This window comes from Ranitomeya variabilis, chromosome 6, assembly GCF_051348905.1.
Source record: "Ranitomeya variabilis isolate aRanVar5 chromosome 6, aRanVar5.hap1, whole genome shotgun sequence".
Lineage (NCBI taxonomy): Eukaryota > Metazoa > Chordata > Amphibia > Anura > Dendrobatidae > Ranitomeya > Ranitomeya variabilis.
In genome coordinates this window covers 395,393,942-395,413,560 of record NC_135237.1, presented here as the reverse complement: position 1 = coordinate 395,413,560, position 19,619 = coordinate 395,393,942, and the positions used below count along the sequence as shown (strand labels likewise).

Below are 19,619 nucleotides of genomic sequence, written 5' to 3'. Positions count from 1 at the left end.
TTTTTCGTGTTTTTTTGCTATAAAAACGTGATAAAAACACGAAAAAAACGCGAAAAAACGCTAACATATGCCTCCTATTATTTACAGTGTATTCTGCATTTCTTGTGCAAATGTTGCATTTTTTTCCGTGAAAAAATCATATTGCAGAAAAAAAGCAACATGTTCATTAAAAATGCGGAATTGCGGAGATTCCGCACACCTAGGAGTGCATTGATCTGCTTACTTCCCGCACGGGGCTGTGCACACCATGCGGGAAGTAAGCAGATTATGTGCGGTTGGTACCCAGGGTGGAGGAGAGGAGACTCTCCTCCACGGACTGGGCACCATATAATTGGTAAAAAAAAAGAATTAAAATAAAAAATAGTCATATACTCACCCTCTGATGGCCCCAGAAGTGTTCCCGCCTCTCAGCGCTGCATGCTCTCTCTTCCGTTCCTATAGATGCTCTGTGTGAAGGACCTGCGATGACGTTGCGGTCTTGTGATTGGTCGCGAGACCGCTCATGTGACCACTCACATGACCGCGACATCATCGAAGGTCCTGCACGCACCATCTATAGGAACGGACGCCCTGAGGACATTGGCTGTCTGCAGGTGAGTATAACCATTTTTTTAATTTTTTTTATTATTTTTAAACATTCTATCTTTTACTGTAGATGCTGCATAAGCAGCATCTATAGTAAAAAGTTGGTCACACTTGTCAAACACTATGTTTGACAAGTGTGACCAACCTGTCAAAACTTTAGCATTCTGCAAGCTAATTTCGCTTGCAAAATGCTAAAAAAACGCGAAAAAAAATGGGAAAAAATTGCAAAAAAAATGCGGATTTCTTGCAGAAAATTTCTGGTTTTCTTCAGGAAATTTCTGCAAGAAATCCTGACGTGTGCACATACCCTTAATGTGCTAGAAAGCAAAAAAAGAAGACACAATAGATTTACATGAACAAACTCTGAAATCAGTGTCAAATGCTATTCTTGCCTTCCACAAGAATCTGTACTGACTTTTTACATTTCTCGTGCAATTATTTTTGTGAAATGGGAATGATATATATATTTTTTCAAATACAAAAGAATATTCCCTAAAATTTAAACATTTAAAGGGGTTGTCCATTACTAGGACAACCCCTTCTCAATCTGAATGTTTTCCTCCATTAAAATAAAAACACCTATACTTACCTCTGATGTGGACACCATTCCAGAATTGTCAGCACTCGAATTCTCAGGGCTCATGAGCGGTTATTACAGCACGCAAGCCCTACGTCCAATTAGTGAGATCACTGTTAGGAGTTAAGTTCCCAATGCTGCACAGGGGGAATCTCAAGCCTTGTCCCCCATTCTTTCTCAGCTGCAAAGGATCCTTCTTAGCAGAGATACCGGTCCCAGCATCTAGCTCAGGCTAACACTGTGCATCTGGTTGCTGTTGCCATACCAGGTCCAGCTATAGAAACCAGCATTAGTCGGCGGTGAGTAGACGCTCCTGGGACTAAGTCCTGCTTTTGGCCTTCTGAGCATGCTCATGACGCGACCACTCATTGGTGGTCAGAGGTCACATACCCAGGTTCTCAAGCTGCTCAGATTGGTTCACTAGTAAGGTCCTGGAAGGCTGCAGCTGTAAAGGGATTGCACGGCCATGTGCTAGTACAGTATATCCGTAATCGTGGTGTGTGTGGATGCATGTATGTTACTGGTGCAAGCTAATTATCCCCTTCCCTCATGTTATGTCTGAGTCAGCGTGATTGGAGTAGATACAGCAAAAGGTAGTGCATTGCCAGTACTGAGAATGATAACCAGTGTCTATTAGTGGCATTTGCCAGTGCGATGCCGTGCGCATGAGTGTGCTTAATTCCCTAGTCAGGGTGGTTAGTGGTGTTCGCCAGTGTGATGCTGCACATACTCTGTGCTAAATCAATTAGTTAGGTGTAGTCCAGGCATCGCAGGTGTGACGCCGTGCGCTTAGTGGGTCTAGAGAGACTCTAACCCCACATCCTTGGGGTTGAGTCTTGTGACCGAACACTAGCGCTTTTTCAGCTGTGCCCTGTGCCAGCTAACAGGGTACAGTATCTGGGCTCTGCGGTTTTGTGGCTCTGTGAAGTAACAGAGCTCGTCGCAAGTGCACACCGGGTGACGGTTAACCCACTTGTGTCCAGTGCGATACCGCTATTTTGTGTCCACCATTACCGAGCAGCAGTTTACATCTCTGCACGGTGGACCCCGGGCTGAGAATGCACCTTATTATTATCCTTATATTTATTTGGTGCATTCTGCCAGACCTAACAATCACTGCCCCTGCCTTTGGATGTGTAAGTAATCAAGAGGAAGTGAGCTGTCAACCACAGCTTTCACTTCCTCTTGATTACTTATACATCCAAAGGTTGAACCAGTGACGCCAGGGCTGATTGGGCACACGACTCACATGATGTAATAACCTCACATAAAGCCCCTGAAACATGAGTGCTGACACTGCTGGAAGGGCGCCAACAAAGGAGATAAATAAATGTATTTTTATTTTAATGGAGGCAAACATTCAGATTGAAAATGGAGTTGTCCTATTTGTGGTCAACCCCATTAACTGCAACTGTCTCAAAAAGTGTGTCACATTCTTTATTTTTTTGCATATCTGTTTAACTAGTCAAATTCTACAGCCACATATTGATATTAATTTTCCACTTGTGAAAAATCTTGTCCTGAATTTCCACTTTACTTGTTTATCACCATAATTCTTTTGCTGTTTATCCTGACATATAAACTGATAACATTGAAATTGTCTGCCTACACTAATAGCTTCCATTTGAACTGTACAGCTGATATTAGAATATATGCCAGCCTGACCAATTTCGTTTGGGAGATGTTTGTCTACTTTCATTTTTGCCATCAATCTTCTAAATTGTCTTGTTTCTTGTGATTAACAGACATAAAACAAGCGTTCACACAAATTAATTAATTGAACCTGGGTTAATTGAGTTGATATTCAACAACTGACTTCCAATAAAACAGGTCAAGCTGATATTTGGGTATTATGTTTCACCTGTTCTGAATCAATTGCACATCTCTGTATCTGGCCTGTAAAATGTTTATCAGATAATTAGTGAGGAAATTAGATTTCCTTTAGTCTACCACTGAGATACTAGATCAGCTTGATAATTCTTCCTTTGAAGATTGGAATGACCTCATGCTTAAAATAGATTTTCACTGATTTCCATAGTAAATAAGAAGTTAGAACAACAGCCAGAAATTATTAATTATGTGTTTGTTACTTTCTGACATTTGTTTCCTTGCAATGGCCAATTTTATAAAAGTGACAACAGCAAGTGCAGGCATGATGGTAACATTTACATTTGTTTCCCACTAACTAGTGGAAAACTAATTTTTAATATGTTCTATTAATAAGAATGTGACAATCTTATATCAATTACTAAGAAGCATTTTCATTGGTAACAATATGACAATGTGCATACCCCACAAAAAAAATTAAATGTATATTTCTGAATGTAAGAAAATAAATAAACATTATCAATTTTAGTTTTTGTCTAACTTTTCTTTCTGCTTTTACTTTCTTGGTTTCAGTTTTAATTTTTCATTCACTCATTTATTCCCTGTTTTTGGTGAATTTTTTTCAACATATTACATCCCAGCTTTGTACCTCAAGAACCCTGAGCAGACCACATAACAATATGTATTTCTCAATGGCATTTCATTGGCATTTTTTAATTGCCTCATAATGCAGATTTGCTTACTAATTTTTATGAAGTGATTATTTGCTGTTAAAATTACAAAAACTGTATTCTTAGAGGTTTATTTCTGCCCCCAAAGACCATGAAAAGAACATTCCTAATATCTAGTTCTTTTCAAGCCAAGCTATTTACTCAGACCATGCAAGCCGACCATTAGCAAATCAGATCTCTCAGTAGAAGCCTGAAAGTTTAGCAAGTTTCTAATTGGCAATAATAATTTCTTGTACAAAATCTATTTATTTTAATTAGCTGAGATGATTCAAAATTTGAGACACATTTTAATTCCTTAACAACTTGGGAATATTTCATCTTTGTTCTTTCATTTTTTCCTTCCCTTGTTCTAAGAACCACAAGTTTTTTTTATTTTTTCATTGGTATAGCCATATGAGAGCTTGTTTTATTGCAACATGAAATGTCATTTTTAATGATGCCATTCATTTTACCAGACAATGTACTGGAAACCGAACAAAAATCCAAGTCCTGTAAAATTGTGAAAAAAAATGCAATTCCTCCTTTTGTTTCTTTGGGTTTTGTTTTTATGGTAATCATTGTACAGAAAAAATAACCTATGAGCTTGATTTTCCAGGTCAATATGTTTGCAGCAATATCAAAGTTATCCAGTATTTTTATTATTTTTTTGTTTTTTTAATGCATTATTTTAGCTGTGACTAAAAATTCAGAAGTTTGTAAAAACATGTTTCTGTTGCCATTATATCAGACCAATAACTGTTTTTTATCAATGTAGTTATCTGAGGGCTTGTTTTTGGTGCCCAGAAGTGACATTTTTATAAATATATCATTGTGATAACTTTTTATAACATTTTTATTACATTTTTTTGTTCTGATGAGTCATAAATTGCAATTTCATAATTGTTGTTTTCTCAGATTAGAGTCCAGGGAAGTTTGCTGGTGAGTTAAAGCAGTAGACAAATATTAATGTCAATAGTTCAGGTGAGACTGTGGAATCAGTCCTCCAAGGTAGTATTACTGCAAGACTATTCACTATAGAGGGACATAAGTAGCAATAATAGAATTAATTGAGCCAAGAATGCAGGAAATGTACTGTTAGGTCTGGCTGAATGTACCAAATAATAATAATAGAGAATATGAGGTGCATTCGCAGTCCGGGGTCCACCGTGCAGAGATGACACCTGCTTCTGAGTAATGGCGGATAGACGCTTGCTCACACGAGGGTTAGACCTTACCCAATGTGAATTGAAGTGAACTCTGTTGCTTCACAGAGTCGCCAAAAAATACGCTGCGTCCTGTTAGCAATCACAGGGTGCAGCTGAAAGACACTAGTGGGATCCCTATGAATCACCCCCACTAAGCTGGTGATTGGACTCGCTCTGACCCTCGGTGGTTTTTGAGCCCACGCCTGAGGATGCACTGAGTCAGATGCAGAGTCCAAGCAGGAATTCCCACCCTACACTGACCGGTTGTCAGGAAAGCGCACTGATTGCGCATGATGCCGCACTGGCGGGCACTGTGAAGAGATGCTGTAACGTGTGCTGAGTGTGCAGGTAGCACTGTCGGGTGCTAGGTAGCTTCCACCATTTGCGAGCAGTCATCAACACAAGGAATGGGAATGATTAAGGAGCTTTAATCCATTGACAGATATTCATCTACACACATGTTTACAAGTTTACACTAGCGCATGGCTGAGCGGCCATGTGAATCTTTTATAGCAGTAGCACACGGGACCTTCCAGATGGTCCAATAGCAACTGCAACAGGACCTGAACATGTGATCCCCGACCTCCAATGGGAGGTCGTCCCGTGGGCATGCTCAGTATGAGAAAAGTGGCACTTAGTCCCAGAAAGGCCTGCTTGCTGCTGATCAGTGCTGGCTACAAAGGCAGAGCCTAGAAAGGCAGCAGTAACCAGTCGCACAGTATCAACTTGAGCCAGACGCTGGGACCAACATCTCTGCTGAGCAGGTTCCACTGTGGCTGGAGAAGAATGGGAGACCGCAGTGGACATGGTTCAAGATTCCCCCTGTGCAGCGGCGAGAACTTGACATCTAACATATACATCTGTCATTTGACTTTGTGAATATAAATTTAGAATTTTTGGCCCTAGCCACATTGTTTTTGTTAGATAGAGAAAGCTTGTATGCATTATGTCTGGACATATGTTCCCCATAATAAAATATAAGGAAAAGGTGTTAATAGTATATGGATGGATTGCTTGTGTGCACAATTTATGCAACTTATGAAGGTCCATGTAAACAACACGGTTACTACTGCAGATTGCAGTGACACAAAGTTTTATTTGCCAAGCCATAATTTGTTTAAATTATACAAAGGCTCGAAAAATTACATTCAGATTGTGCCATAGCTGCTAGACAAAAAAGGAGAGTGATGAAGTAGTATGTAAAATTACCAGGCTTGCGCAGTCCTAAACCAAAAAAATGTATTGGGATGAATTGACTGACAAGTGTTCAATGATTACTACATGAAAACTCTGTCCAGATTATTGAAAAAAGTATTTTTGGTGGTTACTTTGTGAAGTTGGCTGAGAGAATACGAACTGTAAATCATTTGGAACTCATGGTAAAGATTAGAACACTGAAGATGCTAATTAATAGTTTAGCACTATTTTACTATAAGTAGAAATATTGAAGCAGCTAAATTATATTTAACCCCTTCACGACCTTGCCCTTTTCCGTTTTTACGTTCTCGTTTTTCGCTCCCCTCCTTCCCAGAGCCATAACTTTTTTATTTTTCTGTCAATATGGCCATGTGAGGGCTTGTTTTTTGCGGGACAAGTCACACTTTTTAATGACATTATTGGTTTTAGCATGTCGTGTACAAGAAAACAGGAAAAAAATTCCAAGTACGGTAAAATTGCAAAAAAAGTGCAATCCCACACTTGTTTTTTGTTTGGCTTTTTTGCTAGGTTAACTAAATGCTAAAACTAACCTACCATTATGATTCTCCAGGTCATTACGAGTTCACAGACACCAATTATGTCTAGATTACGTTTTATCTAAGTGGTAAAAAAAAATTCCAAACTTTGCTAAAAAAAATTGTGACAAGCTGATTTTTTTAATGATACCATTTTGGTGCAGATACTTTTTTTGATGGCCCGTTATTACATTTTAATTCAATGTCGCTGCGACCAAAAAAACATAATTCTGGCATTTCTAATTTTTTTCTCGCTAGGCTGTTTAGTGATCAGATTAGTCCTTTTTTATTGATAGATCGGGCGATTCTGAGCACGGTGATACCAAATATGTGGAGGTTTGATTTTTTTTATTGTTTTATTTTGAATGGGGTGAAAGGGGGGTGATTTAAACTTTTATATTAATTTCTTTTTTCATATTTTTTAAAACTTTTTTTAACTTTTGCCATGCTTCAATAGCCTCCATGGGAGGCTAGAAGCTGGCACAGCTCGATCAGCTCAGCTACATAGCAGCGATCATCAGATCGCTGCTATGTAGGTGAATTGCAGGCTTGCTTAGAGTGCCGACCACAGGGTGGCGCTCACAGCAAGCCGGCATCAGTAACCATAGAGGTCTCAAGGACCTCTCTGGTTACTATCCTGATGCCTTGCTGACCCCAAATCATGTGACGGGGGTCGGCAATGCGCTCATTTCCGGCCGCGCAGCCGGAAGCGCCGGTTAAATGCCGCTGTCAGCGTTTGACAGTGGCATTTAACTAGTTAATAGTGGCGGGTGAATTGCAATTTCACCCGCCGCTATTGCGGGCACATGTCAGATGTTCAAAACAGCTGACATGTCCCGGCTTGAGGTGGGCTCAGCGCCGGAGCCCACATCAAAGCAGGGGATCCGACCTCCGCAGTAATAGTATGGCGGAGGTCGGTAAAGGGTTAATCAATGTATATTCAATTTGCTGTGCTTTTTTGTTACAATAAACTTACTATTATTCTATTATATGTAAAAAAAGAGAATGCAGAAAACTCAATACAACACATGTTCAGCATAATAAGAGCAACAATGTCATCACCAAGTAAAAGAAAAATATAAATATTGCCAAAAGTTCAAATTATTCTATCATTGAAAACTGCAAAAAAAGACAAATTTCAAAATTTATTTGCAAATTTTTCACTTCTAGTGAACTTTTTGTAATCATACTTCCTTCACTGCTAGGACATTTGGATCTTACTTTATTTTTGTTTATAGAAAGAAAAACCTACACTCATTAATTAAAATTACTTCTTGTTGGCAATGAGTCAACTGGATTTACATATTTTGTGCAATAGAAGTACCAGAATGTCAGTGAAAAGAAAGACCCTGTGAGGGCACTAATAAAAGAAGTTGGTCTCAACAAGAAATTCCATTAACTTTTATGGTTCTATGATCCTACAATCATTAACCAATATTACCCAGCAATTTAATGCCTCACATCATCCACCATAATTTGTTATGCATTACCAAACCTCCACAGCTATCATTTGAATGTTTGCAATTCTCATGCAAAAGTTAACTTTAAATATTGCAGAAAACAATTCTACAAGAGTATATTTTAACAGCAAATTCAACCCTTCTTTTTCAAAAAACTTATCTTTGGACTAAAAAGTTTAAACTGTTAACAGTTTTCTAAGTTATTTAGTAATAAAAAGCAACTATATACCAGAAATGTTTTTCTATTTTTCAGTTCTCTGAAGGCAGCATTGCCATGTTTTAATCAACACATCTCCTCGCAAAAAATAGCAATAAAAAAATGATTGAAATGTTGTATACTCATTATATTGTAACAATAAAATGCAATGCTCTCAAGGCAAAAAATTATTGAAGGGCAAAACACTCTTTAGGCTAAAAAATACAACTCTTCATTAATGGAAAAGCTGAAAGTTACAAGTCTCACAAAATGGTGACACAAACCACATTTTTTTACAAGGTTCGGAAACTTGTTTAATAACTTAAATTTAAATATCAAAAGCCTATGACATTTTAGCACCACTGTAAATTTACTAAACTGAAGGATCATATTGCCAGGTCATTTTTTGCCACACAAATTATTCAGTACATTGTATAGTTATATAGTATAGAGCAGGGGTGTAAAACTGCATTCCTCGAGGGCCGCAAACAGGTCATGTTTTCAGGATTTCCTTAGCATTCCACAAGGTGCTGGAATCATTCTGTGCAGGTGATTAAATTATCACCTGTGCAATACAAGGAAATCCTGAAAACATGACCTGTTTGTGGCCCTCGAGGAATGCAGTTTGACACCCCTGGTATAGAGGATGGTAAAATACTACTACTACTACTACTACTACTACTAGTAATAATAATAATAAAAGCAAATATGGCTGTCAATGAAAAAGTTAAAAATGTACAGCTCTGGGAAGAAGGAAATTAAAAAATGAAAGTGCCAAAAAATTGCACAATGGTGTAGGGTTTAAATGTCCCTTTTGACATGGTGATCTTCTAATTCATTAACCAGCCAACATGTTCATTTTGTAATTTATAATTAATTAAATGTGTAATGTACACAATAATTGGATTGGATTGGATTGAATTGGATAAGATTTCTGTGTTACGAATTCAAGCAGAGGTGCAAACAGAATTTGATAGCGCAGAGTTAACAGGAGAACTTTTTTCTTTTGACCAAACCAAACTAACTTTTCTTTCTTTTTTTCCCATAGGTACTTAAGCATTGTTCTGCGGATATTTACTTCAAGTAATCTTCAACCCTTAAAAACAACTTAAGACTGTCTGCACCAAGGCGGGATTTTCTAAGCATACATTTGGGAACAATTTCTTTTTATTGTAATATTTTTAATTAAAAATAAAAAAATGAAGATGGGCAAACATGAAATGTGTCATTATCTTCAACTTATAGCTATTTTCTTCTGTCTGTCTGGAATAAGCCAAGCTGAACTCTCAATGTCTACATCCAAGCCTTATATTCAATCTGGAAAATCAAGGACAAAGCGGAGTTGGGTGTGGAACCAGTTCTTTGTTCTTGAGGAATACACTGGGACAGAACCTCTGTATGTTGGCAAGGTAAGTAATATACAAGCATGCCCTACACAGACAAATATAATTAGACAGCTGGTTGTAATCACGCAGTATATATCAACAATAGTTAATGCTTAACAATTCTTAACAAGTCATAATATGATTTAGTAGAATCTTTACAAGTAGAGTTGAGCATTCCGATACCGCAAGTATCGGGTATCGGCCGATACTTGCGGTATCGGAATTCCGATACCGAGTTCTGATATTTTTGTGATATTGGAAATCGGAATTGGAAGTTCCCAGTGTATGGTTCCTAGGGTCTGGAGGAGAGGAGACTCTCCTTTAGGCCCTGGGATCCATGTTCATGTAAAAAATAAAGAATTAAAATAAAAAAAAATATGGATATACTCACCCCTCCGGCGGACCCTGAACCTTACCGATGTAACCGGCAGCCTCTGTTCCTAAGAATGAGGAGTTTAGGACCTGCGATGACGTCGCGGCTTGTGATTGGTCGTGTGAGTGGTCACATGAGCGGTCACACGACCAATCACAAGCCGCGACATCATCGAAGGTCCTAAACTCCTCATTCTTAGGAACAGAGGCTGCCGGTTACATCGGTAAGGTCCAGGGGCCTCCGGTGGGGTGAGTATATCCATATTTTTTATTTTAATTCTTTATTTTTTACATGAATATGGATCCCAGGGCCTGAAGGAGAGTTTCCTCTCCTTCAGACCCTGGGAACCATCCAGGATAGCTTCCAATACTTGTGTCCCATTGACTTCTATTGGTATCGGGTATCGGTATCGGTGATATCCGATATTTTTTGGGTATCGGCCGATACTATCCGATACCGATACTTTCAAGTATCGGAAGGTATCGCTCAACACTATTTACAAGGCTTCTAAACTACTTGATTTTCCTTTAAAAGCAACCACTTAAATGTTATATTTCTTTCAACATGCACTGAACTCATACAAATAAATCAAGTTGCGACCAAGTCAAAAGTAAACAATTTGTGCTCTTATTTTTTTGGAGATGCTGCCTTGAGTATTATTATTTGTGTATTTTTTTATTAATCTGCAATATGGTTCCAGAGACATTGGGTTTTATAGTTTGTTCCCATTTTTATAATTTTAACCAATTAGGCATTGCTCAAGGTATTCATGCAGAGGAGTCTAAAGATATGCCTCTAGATAATGTTATGAGTGATGCCCACTTGTAAAAAGCTATAGAAATGAGCACTAAATTTAAAGGCCCAAATCCTTGGATATGAATAGCAGATTTAAAAAAACAAGCAAACTAAATAAAAGAAAAAATAATTTTAAAAGAGATGTGGGATGAAATTACAAGAGAAATGTAAGTATCTAGATTCCAGTATTCTTTTTATTTGACTTTTGAGCTATACTATACATCCCTTTGTCATGGATTCTTTGTGAGAGTGCTTATATGTAAACTTACTATAGATTTAGCACAGGGTAAGAGTAAACTTACAGTTTTCTTGTACCTTTCTCTTGAATGCCATACTGTTAAATCTGGTCTGCTTATACTGTATATATGCAATTTTGTATTACTTACTGTATTTTTTGGACTATAAGACGCACCAGACCATAAGATGAACCCCAAATTTTCAGAAGGAAAATAGGGGGAAAAATTAATGTGTCAAATGGGGTCCATCTTACAGTCCAAAATCAGCTTCCCAGGAAAGAGGGGGATTGGCAGTGCTGATGGATTGGGATTGCAGGAGGTGTTCCGTGGTCCGGCAATGATCTCACTCCCATCTTGGGCTAGTGCAGCAGATTCATCAAAACACAGTGTTGTGGAGGCACCACCAACATTTTGTGAAAGCCCGGAGTCCCCGCACATCCATTGCTGCTATTCAGTGGCCTCTGGAAAAATAGTCGCCGGAGGCAGTACATGTGCAGATTGAGATTTCGACACCGTTGCCGAGATCCGAATCTGCACATGCGCCACCTCCCGCTGCCAATTTCCCAGAGGCCACCACATCACAGCAATGGAAGTGCGGGGGCTTCTTGCTTTCCCAAAATGTTGGCAGAGCCACCGCACCACCAAGCACCACCAAACCTGCTGCACCAGCCACGGATGGAAGTCAGATCATCGCCATGAAGCATTGGACCACCAAACACATCCTTTTCCAGTCCAGAGTCTGCAGAATCACCCGACTCCTGCTGCCACCATACTTCTGGTAAGTACATTCGGACTATAATATGCACCCACATTTTCTCCAAAACTTTTTTGGGAAAAAAGTGAATCTTCTTGTATGAAAATTACAATAATATGTAGTGCTTATGCAATATGTGCAAATTCAATAACTTAATAAATAAGTATATGGGTGATGATGAATAATGAAAATAAAAATAAGCTCTGACTATCATTAAGTCTATCATTAATTTCCAGGTTCTCTAAGCCTTTTGTAATTGACAACAGTAATTATTTTCTTTATAGATATTAAACTGTGGTCATATTGTAAATCCAATGTTTATATCTTTGAATATACTTTCTCTTATGTATTTGCATTCCCCTGCAGTCAAGATTAAATCCCTGTGACATATACAGGACTTTTCTTTTGAGCTACATTGTCTTTGATTTGTAAGAAATACAATATATCCTTCCATAGAATTATCATTTTAAAGCAGCTATTTGCATGATCAGTGCTTTTTATATTTCTGTTTGGGGTGTAAATGGTGTAAGATTGAACATTGTAAATCTATGCTTATTGAACTCAATAGCCCTCAATTGTGTATATAAAAATAAAATTCTTTTTAGCATTTAGATCATGAAACTATTTTACAATATGATATAAAATGAGATATTTTAAACTTCTTGCGTGTGTCAAATGGAGTGATATAAATATATAAAAATAATATTTGTAAGAGAATATTTAACCCTGTTGTGACCAAACTAATTATGACCTTAATAACCAGGCTAAATTTTAGAAATCTGACCAATGTCCTTTTATGCAGTTGTTACTCTGGGACAGTTTAACAGATCCCAGTGATTCTGAGAAAGTTTTTTTCATGATATATTGTACTTCATGTGTGTGGTAAAATTTGTTCAATATGACTTGCACTTATTTGTGAAAATATCGCAATTTTGGCAAAAATATTGAAAAAATTGTGATTTTTAAACTTTTAATATCTATATACACTGTGTTCCAAATTATTATGCACAAAGAGTTTAGGAGTGATAAGGTTAGAATTTTTTTGTTTGTCATTTAAACTCATTGATGGTGATGTGTGTCAGGGCTCTTTATATCACTGAAAGAAATTGCAGATACCTGTGCAAATTAGTTTGGCAGGTGTGTCCAAATAAAGGCAAGACTACTTAAGAAGGCTGTTCCACATTATTTAGCAGCCTACATTTTTTGCCAAAATGGGAAAGAAAAAGGATGTGTCGGCTGCTGAGAAGCAACAAATTGTGGAGTATTTAGGTCAAGGCATGACTACAATCAACATTGCCAAGACACTTCATCGTGATCATCGCACAATCAAGAAGTATGTAGCTGATTCCCAGCATACACGTGTGCATGCTGATAAGGAAAAATTGAGGACTCTTTCCAACAGGCAATTGCGTAAGGTTAAAAGAGCAGCTGCAAAAATGCCTTGTCATAGTAGCAGACAAGTTTTTGAAGCTGCTGGTGCCTCCAACGTCCCCAGAACAACAAGATGCAGGGTCCTTCAGAGGTTTGCAGCTGTGCGTAAGCCATCCTGTCGACCACCTCTATCCACTGCACACAAGCAGAAACGGCTCCAGTGGGCCAAACGATACTGACTTCCAAACTGTGTTGTTCACCGATGAGTGCCGTGCAATGCTCGATGGTCCAAATGGATGGAGTGGAGGATGGCTGGTTGATGGACACCCCATGAAAACACGGCTAAGGTGCCAACAAGGAGGAGGTGGAGTAATGTTTTGGGCTGGAATTATGGGGAGAGAGATTGTCGGCCCCTTCATGATCCATGAAAGGGTAAAGATGAACTCCATAATCTATGTGGAGTTTCTAAAACAATACTTCCTGCCATGGTTCAAGAGGAAGAACCGTGCTTTCCGCAGCAAGATCATTTTCATGCATGATAATGCGCCGTCTCATGCTGCAAAAAACACATCTACATCTCTGGTTGCTATGGGCACAAAAGAGGACAAACTTATGGTGTGGCCACCATCTTCCCCTGACCTCAACCCCTTTGAGAACCTCTGTAGCATCATCAAAAGGAGTGTCTATGATGGCGGGAGGCAGTTCACATCTCAGCAACAGCTCTGGGAGGGTATTCTGTCCACATGCAAAACAATTGAAGCGGAAACCATCCAAAAACTGACAAATTCAATGGACGAGAGGGTTCAGAAGCTTCTTTCGAACAAGGGGTTCTATGTGCAAATGTAACATCACCTAGAATAAAGTTTTCACTTGTAAACTGTTTGATTTCATTTTGTAATAAGCTGATAATGCTTATAACTTCACAATTGACCATTTTTTTGTTCAAAATAAAAAAAGGTTGAAAACTCTGCTGTGCATAATAATTTGGAACATGCATTTTGTGTGTTTATTTTTTTTAAAAAGATACTGTTTTCATAGGCAGTTTGTTCCAAAACATAGCAATTATACTAGAATAGTAGATGACTGGAAAATAACAATGACTGCAATTCAGATAGGTAATTTAGAGAAAATATGATGAAATATTATTTGCATAATAATTTGGAACACAGTGTACTTAAGCCAATTAGTCATGCTGTACAGAATAATTAAGACACAATTTTTCCCATATGTCTGCTTTACATTTTCATAATTGTTCAAATGTCATTTTATTTTGTTAAGATGTTAGAGAGGTTGAAAGTTTACCAACAATTTCTAATTTTTTCAATAAATTTACAAAACTTTTTTTGAGACTTATTCAGATTGAAATGTACTTTGTGGTGCCTAAATTTTGGAAACTCACCAAAAGTGATACCATTTTAAAAACCACACCCCTCATATACTTTAAACCCTTACTGACATCGGACAGGATAGCATGTCACGGGATCGAGGGTCATCGGTTTGTCGGCATAACAACCAGAGGTCTCCTTGAGACCTCTATGGTTGTTGATGCCGGATTGCTATGAGCGCCACCCTGTGGACGTCGCTCATAGCAATGCAGTAATTCTGCTACATAGAGGTGATTTGAGCATCCCCTCTATGTAGCAGAGCCAATTGAGCTATGGCAGCTTCTAGCCTTTCATGGAGGTTATGAAGCATGCCAAAAGTTAAAGAAAAATGTTTTTTAAAAATATTAAAAAATAAAACAAAAGTTTAAATCATCCCCATTTGCCGCATTCAAAATAAAACAATAAAAAAACAAACAGCCACATATTTAGTATCGCCAAATTCAGAATTGCCTGTTCTATCAATAAAAAGGATTAACCTGATCACTAAATGGCATAGTGAGAAACAAAATCGAAATGCCAGAACTACTTTTTTTGCTCGCCGTTGTATTGCAATAATGGGCAATCAAAATAACGTATCTGCACAAAAGTGATATCATTAAAAATGTCAGCTTGGTGAGTAAAAAATAAGCCCTCACCCAACCTGATGTTAGGGCTAGCGGAACGCATGGAGTAATGAGAGATAGATATGAGGTGCGATCGCAGCCCGGGGTCCACCGTGTAGAGATACCTGCTGCTAAGTAATGGCAGATGGACACTGAGCTCACACGTGGGTTAACCTCACCTCATGTGAAATGTAAGTGAGCTCTGTTGCTTCACAGTCGTGCTGTACACAGAAAACTATACCCTAACTAGGGTTGTGCTTGCTCTGGAATTCTTCTGTGCTAACCGCACACATGAAGGAACCGGATGCTAAGCCAAGGCTAATTGCCCCCACTGACGCTAGCTGCCTGCCTGAGTGTACAGCCCCAGAGCTAAACAGACTCTCCACATATGACTGAGTGGTAGAGTATCCACTGGCAACAGCCAAATACAATTGATACTAGGGCATGGCCGTGCAGCCATGCAAACCTTGTATAGTTGTACCTTCTTCAGGACATTCCTAGTGGATGCAACAGGACCTGAGCATGTGACCCCCGACCACCAATGAGAGGTCTTCCCTTGGGCATGCTCAGAAGGAGAAAAGCAGGACTTAGTCCCAGAAGCGTCTGCTTGCTGCTGACCAGTACTGGCCACAATGGCTGAGCCTGGAAGTGCAGCAGTAACCAAGCGCACAGTATCTGCCTGAGCCAGACGCAGGGACTGACGTCTCTGCTGAGCAGGCTCCACTGCGGCAGGAGAGAATGGGAGACCGTAGCAGAGGTGGCTCGAGATTCCCCCTGTGCAGTGGTGGGAACTCAAGACCTAACACCCGAGATCACAAAAAATGGAGATGCTACAGGTCATGGAAAATTGAGCATTTTTTTTTTAAGCAAACTTTGGAATTTTTTTTCACCACTTAGATTAAAAAAAACTAGACATGTTTGGTGTCTATGAACTCAAAATGACCTGGAGAATCATAATGGCAGGTCAGTTTTAGCATTCAATGAACCTAGCAAAATAGCCAAATAATTTTTGCACTTTCACTGCACTTGGAATTTTTTTCCATTTTCAAGTACATGACATGCTAAAACCAATGGTGTTGTTCAAAAGAGAAACTACTCCCAAAAAAGTAAGCCCTCACATGGCCATATTGACAGAAAAATAAAAAAGTTATGGCTCTGGAAAGAAGGGGAGAGAAAAACGAAAATGCAAACCCAAAAAAAGCTCCGGTCATGAAGGGGTTAAAACTTTTGTCAGGCAATATTTTTACTCTTCAGTCGCTACCCAGGAATTAATGCAAAGTGGAATGAAAATAAATAAATAATTTTTTCCTCTAAAATGTTGCTTTAGATTTTGCAAGAAGTAACACCAGAAAGTTGACTTAACAGCTTGTTACCCACTTTCTTATGAGTGAAGCAGTACTCCACATGTAGGCAAAATTTTGTTTTAACAAATGGCAAGTCTCAGAACAGAGGGAGCTATATTTGAATTTTTAACACAAATTTGGCAGAAAGAGATTGTGGCTACCATGTTGCATGTGCAGGGTCCTTAAAGGTGCCTAAACAGCAGAAAAACCCCACAAGTGGACCCATTTTCGAAACTATACCCATCAAGGATTTTATCCAGGGCATAGTCAGCATTTTGAACCCATAGGTACTACGCAGAGTTTGATAAGTGCCCAGAGTTTTGATAATTAGTTCATCATGTTGAATTTGTTGTCATACTGGCATCATTTTTTTTTTACTTTTGAAAAAATCCCTAAGCCTAACCCTAAGCCTTACTTTAAAGGCAATAAAAATAAAAAAAAACATCTGACTAGGGGGATGACACAGGGACTTATTGAAACTGTACTACACATTTGATTCCTTTTTATCTGACAGGACAGCGCTTTGGATGGTGTGAATCTCTCTTCTCTCCCAGCCTTGTTGGGACATGGTGGCATTCCACCAACCATGCACTACTCCATCCATCTGGACCATCCAGGGTTGCTCGACACTCATCTGTAAACAAGACTGTTTGAAAATTAGTTTTCATGTATGTCTGGGCCCACTGCAACCATTTCTGCTTGTGAACACTGTTTAGGGGTGCCCGAATAGTAGGTTTCTGCACCACAGCAAGCCTTTAAAGGATCCTACACCTTGAAGTTTGAGGGACTCCAGAGGCACCAGCAGCTTCAAATAACTGCTGCTTGGTTATGGTATTTTGGCAGCTGCTCTCTTAATCCAATGAATTTGTCTGGCAGAAATCTTCCTCATTATACCTTTATCTGCATGAACTCTGTCTGTGCTCTGTTTCAGTCACAAATCTCTTCACAGTATGATGATCACTCTTAAGTTTTTGTGAAATATCTAATGTTTTCATACCTTGTCCAAGGCATTGTTCTATTTAATGCTTTTCAGCAGCAGAGAGATCCTTTTTATTTCCCATATTGCTTGAAATCTGTGGGCTGCTTAATAATGTGGAACATAATTTTTAAGTAGTTTTTCTTTAATTAGAATCACCTGGAAAACTAATTATCACATGTGTTTAAGATTGATTTTAGTGCTTCATTGAGCCCTGAGACACAATACCATCCACGAGTTTATTTGAAAAATGAAACAATTAAATCTTTATGACACTTAAATCCAATTTGCATAATAATTTGGAACATGGTGTATGTATTCTATATTGATAATTTTGGGAAGATTTTCAAAGAAAATGTTAATTCAGTAGTTTACTCAGTTTCAGTAAGATACTGACTTGGTTGAAAATATATTATATATAGATACGTACACAAGGTACACAATTGAACACACAGAATGTATATTGTTATTTACATCTTGCCTGGAACATAACTTGTCTAAACATATCTATCTCATTCTCATATCTTAATCAGAGTCATTCCCTGAAATGTGTCTATTTGTGTATCTATGTAACACTTTTTTTCTGCTGTTTTTGCTGCCATGATTTTATTTAATATTTGCTTTAAAACCATGTGCTGTTTAAAAAATATTGTGGTTTTGCCTCATGATACTATGCAGTTGCCGATCTGTCAGTCTTCCAGGGTCAGTGGTATTGGATACATCTTCTGTAGCTTTTTTTCATTTTTAAGGCATAACCTTTCTTTTTAAGCTTAATATTATATCTCTATCCAAACTTTCTTCTCTATCCATCCTGAATGAGGTAGATGGGATTGTATTTCTGTCCAGCCGCTACACCGATAATTCCACCTTGTGCCAGTCATTGCACTGGTTACCCATCCACTACAGAGTGTAAAATAAACATCACTGTCACCCACAAAGCTCTCCACAGTTCTGTACCGTCCACCATACATCTCCTCCTTTTTCTCTATCTCCCTATATGTGCTCTCTCTTTAGGCCATGTGCACACGTTCAGTATTTTTTGCGTTTTTTTCGCGTTTTTTCGCTATAAAAACATGATAAAAATGCGAAAAAAACCGCTAACATATGCCTTCTATTATTTACAGTGTATTCCGCATTTTTTGTGCAAATGTTGCATTTTTTTCCGCGAAAAAATCGCATTGCGGAAAAAAAAGCAACATGTTCATTAAAAATGCGGAATTGCGGGGATTCCGCACACCTAGGAGTGCATTGATCTGCTTACTTCCCGCACGGGGCTGTGCACACCATGCAGGAAGTAAGCAGATTATATGCGGTTGGTACCCAGGGTGGAGGAGAGGAGACTCTCCTCCACGGACTGGGCACCATATAATTGGTCAAAAAAAAGAATTAAAATAAAAAATAGTGATATACTCACCTTCGATGGCCCCCGGAGTGTTCCCGCCTCTCACCGCTGCATGCTGCCGCTTCGGTTCCTATAGATGATGTGGTTCAGGACCTGCGATGACGTCGCTGTCTTGTGATTGGTCGCGAGACCGGTCATGTGACCGCTCACGTGACCGCGATGTCATCGAAGGTCCTGAACCACACCATCTAGGAATGGACGCCGCTGAGGATATCGGCCGTCTGCAGAGGGTGAATATAACCATTTTTTATTTTTTTTATTATTTTTAAACATTCTATCTTTTACTATAGATGCTGCATAAGCAGCATCTATAGTAAAAAGTTGGTCACACTTGTCAAACACTATGTTTGACAAGTGTGACCAACCTGTCAGTCAGTTTTCCAAGCGATGCTACAGATCGCTTGGAAAACTTTAGCATTCTGCAAGCTAATTACACTTGCAAAATGCTAAAAAAGACGCGAAAAAAACGGGAAAAAAATGCAAAAAAAAAATGCGGATTTCTTGCAGAAAATTTCCGGTTTTCTTCAGGAAATTTCTGCAAGAAATCCTGACGTGTGCACATACCCTTACTGCAACTAATCTAAGACTAACATAATTTGAATCTCCCACTTTCATCTCAAAGACATCTCTCATGCTGTGCCATATTTCAAGATTACTTGACACCAGATGATCCAATTAACACCATGCCCCCACATTTTTAGGCA

General features: G+C 38.7%; 1 protein-coding gene across 3 annotated transcripts in view; it reads left to right on the top strand.

Annotated features, from left to right (window-relative positions):
• The window catches only part of LOC143782569 (cadherin-7), a 604,373-nt gene that overhangs the window by 102,894 nt on the left and 481,860 nt on the right, over positions 1–19,619 (top strand). For all 3 annotated transcript variants that reach the window (XM_077270126.1, XM_077270127.1, XM_077270128.1), the window contains exon 2: positions 9,342–9,702. In XM_077270126.1, coding sequence (XP_077126241.1) covers positions 9,493–9,702 — 210 coding nt within the window. In that variant the 5' untranslated portion in view covers positions 9,342–9,492. The remainder of the gene's footprint in view (positions 1–9,341; positions 9,703–19,619) is intronic.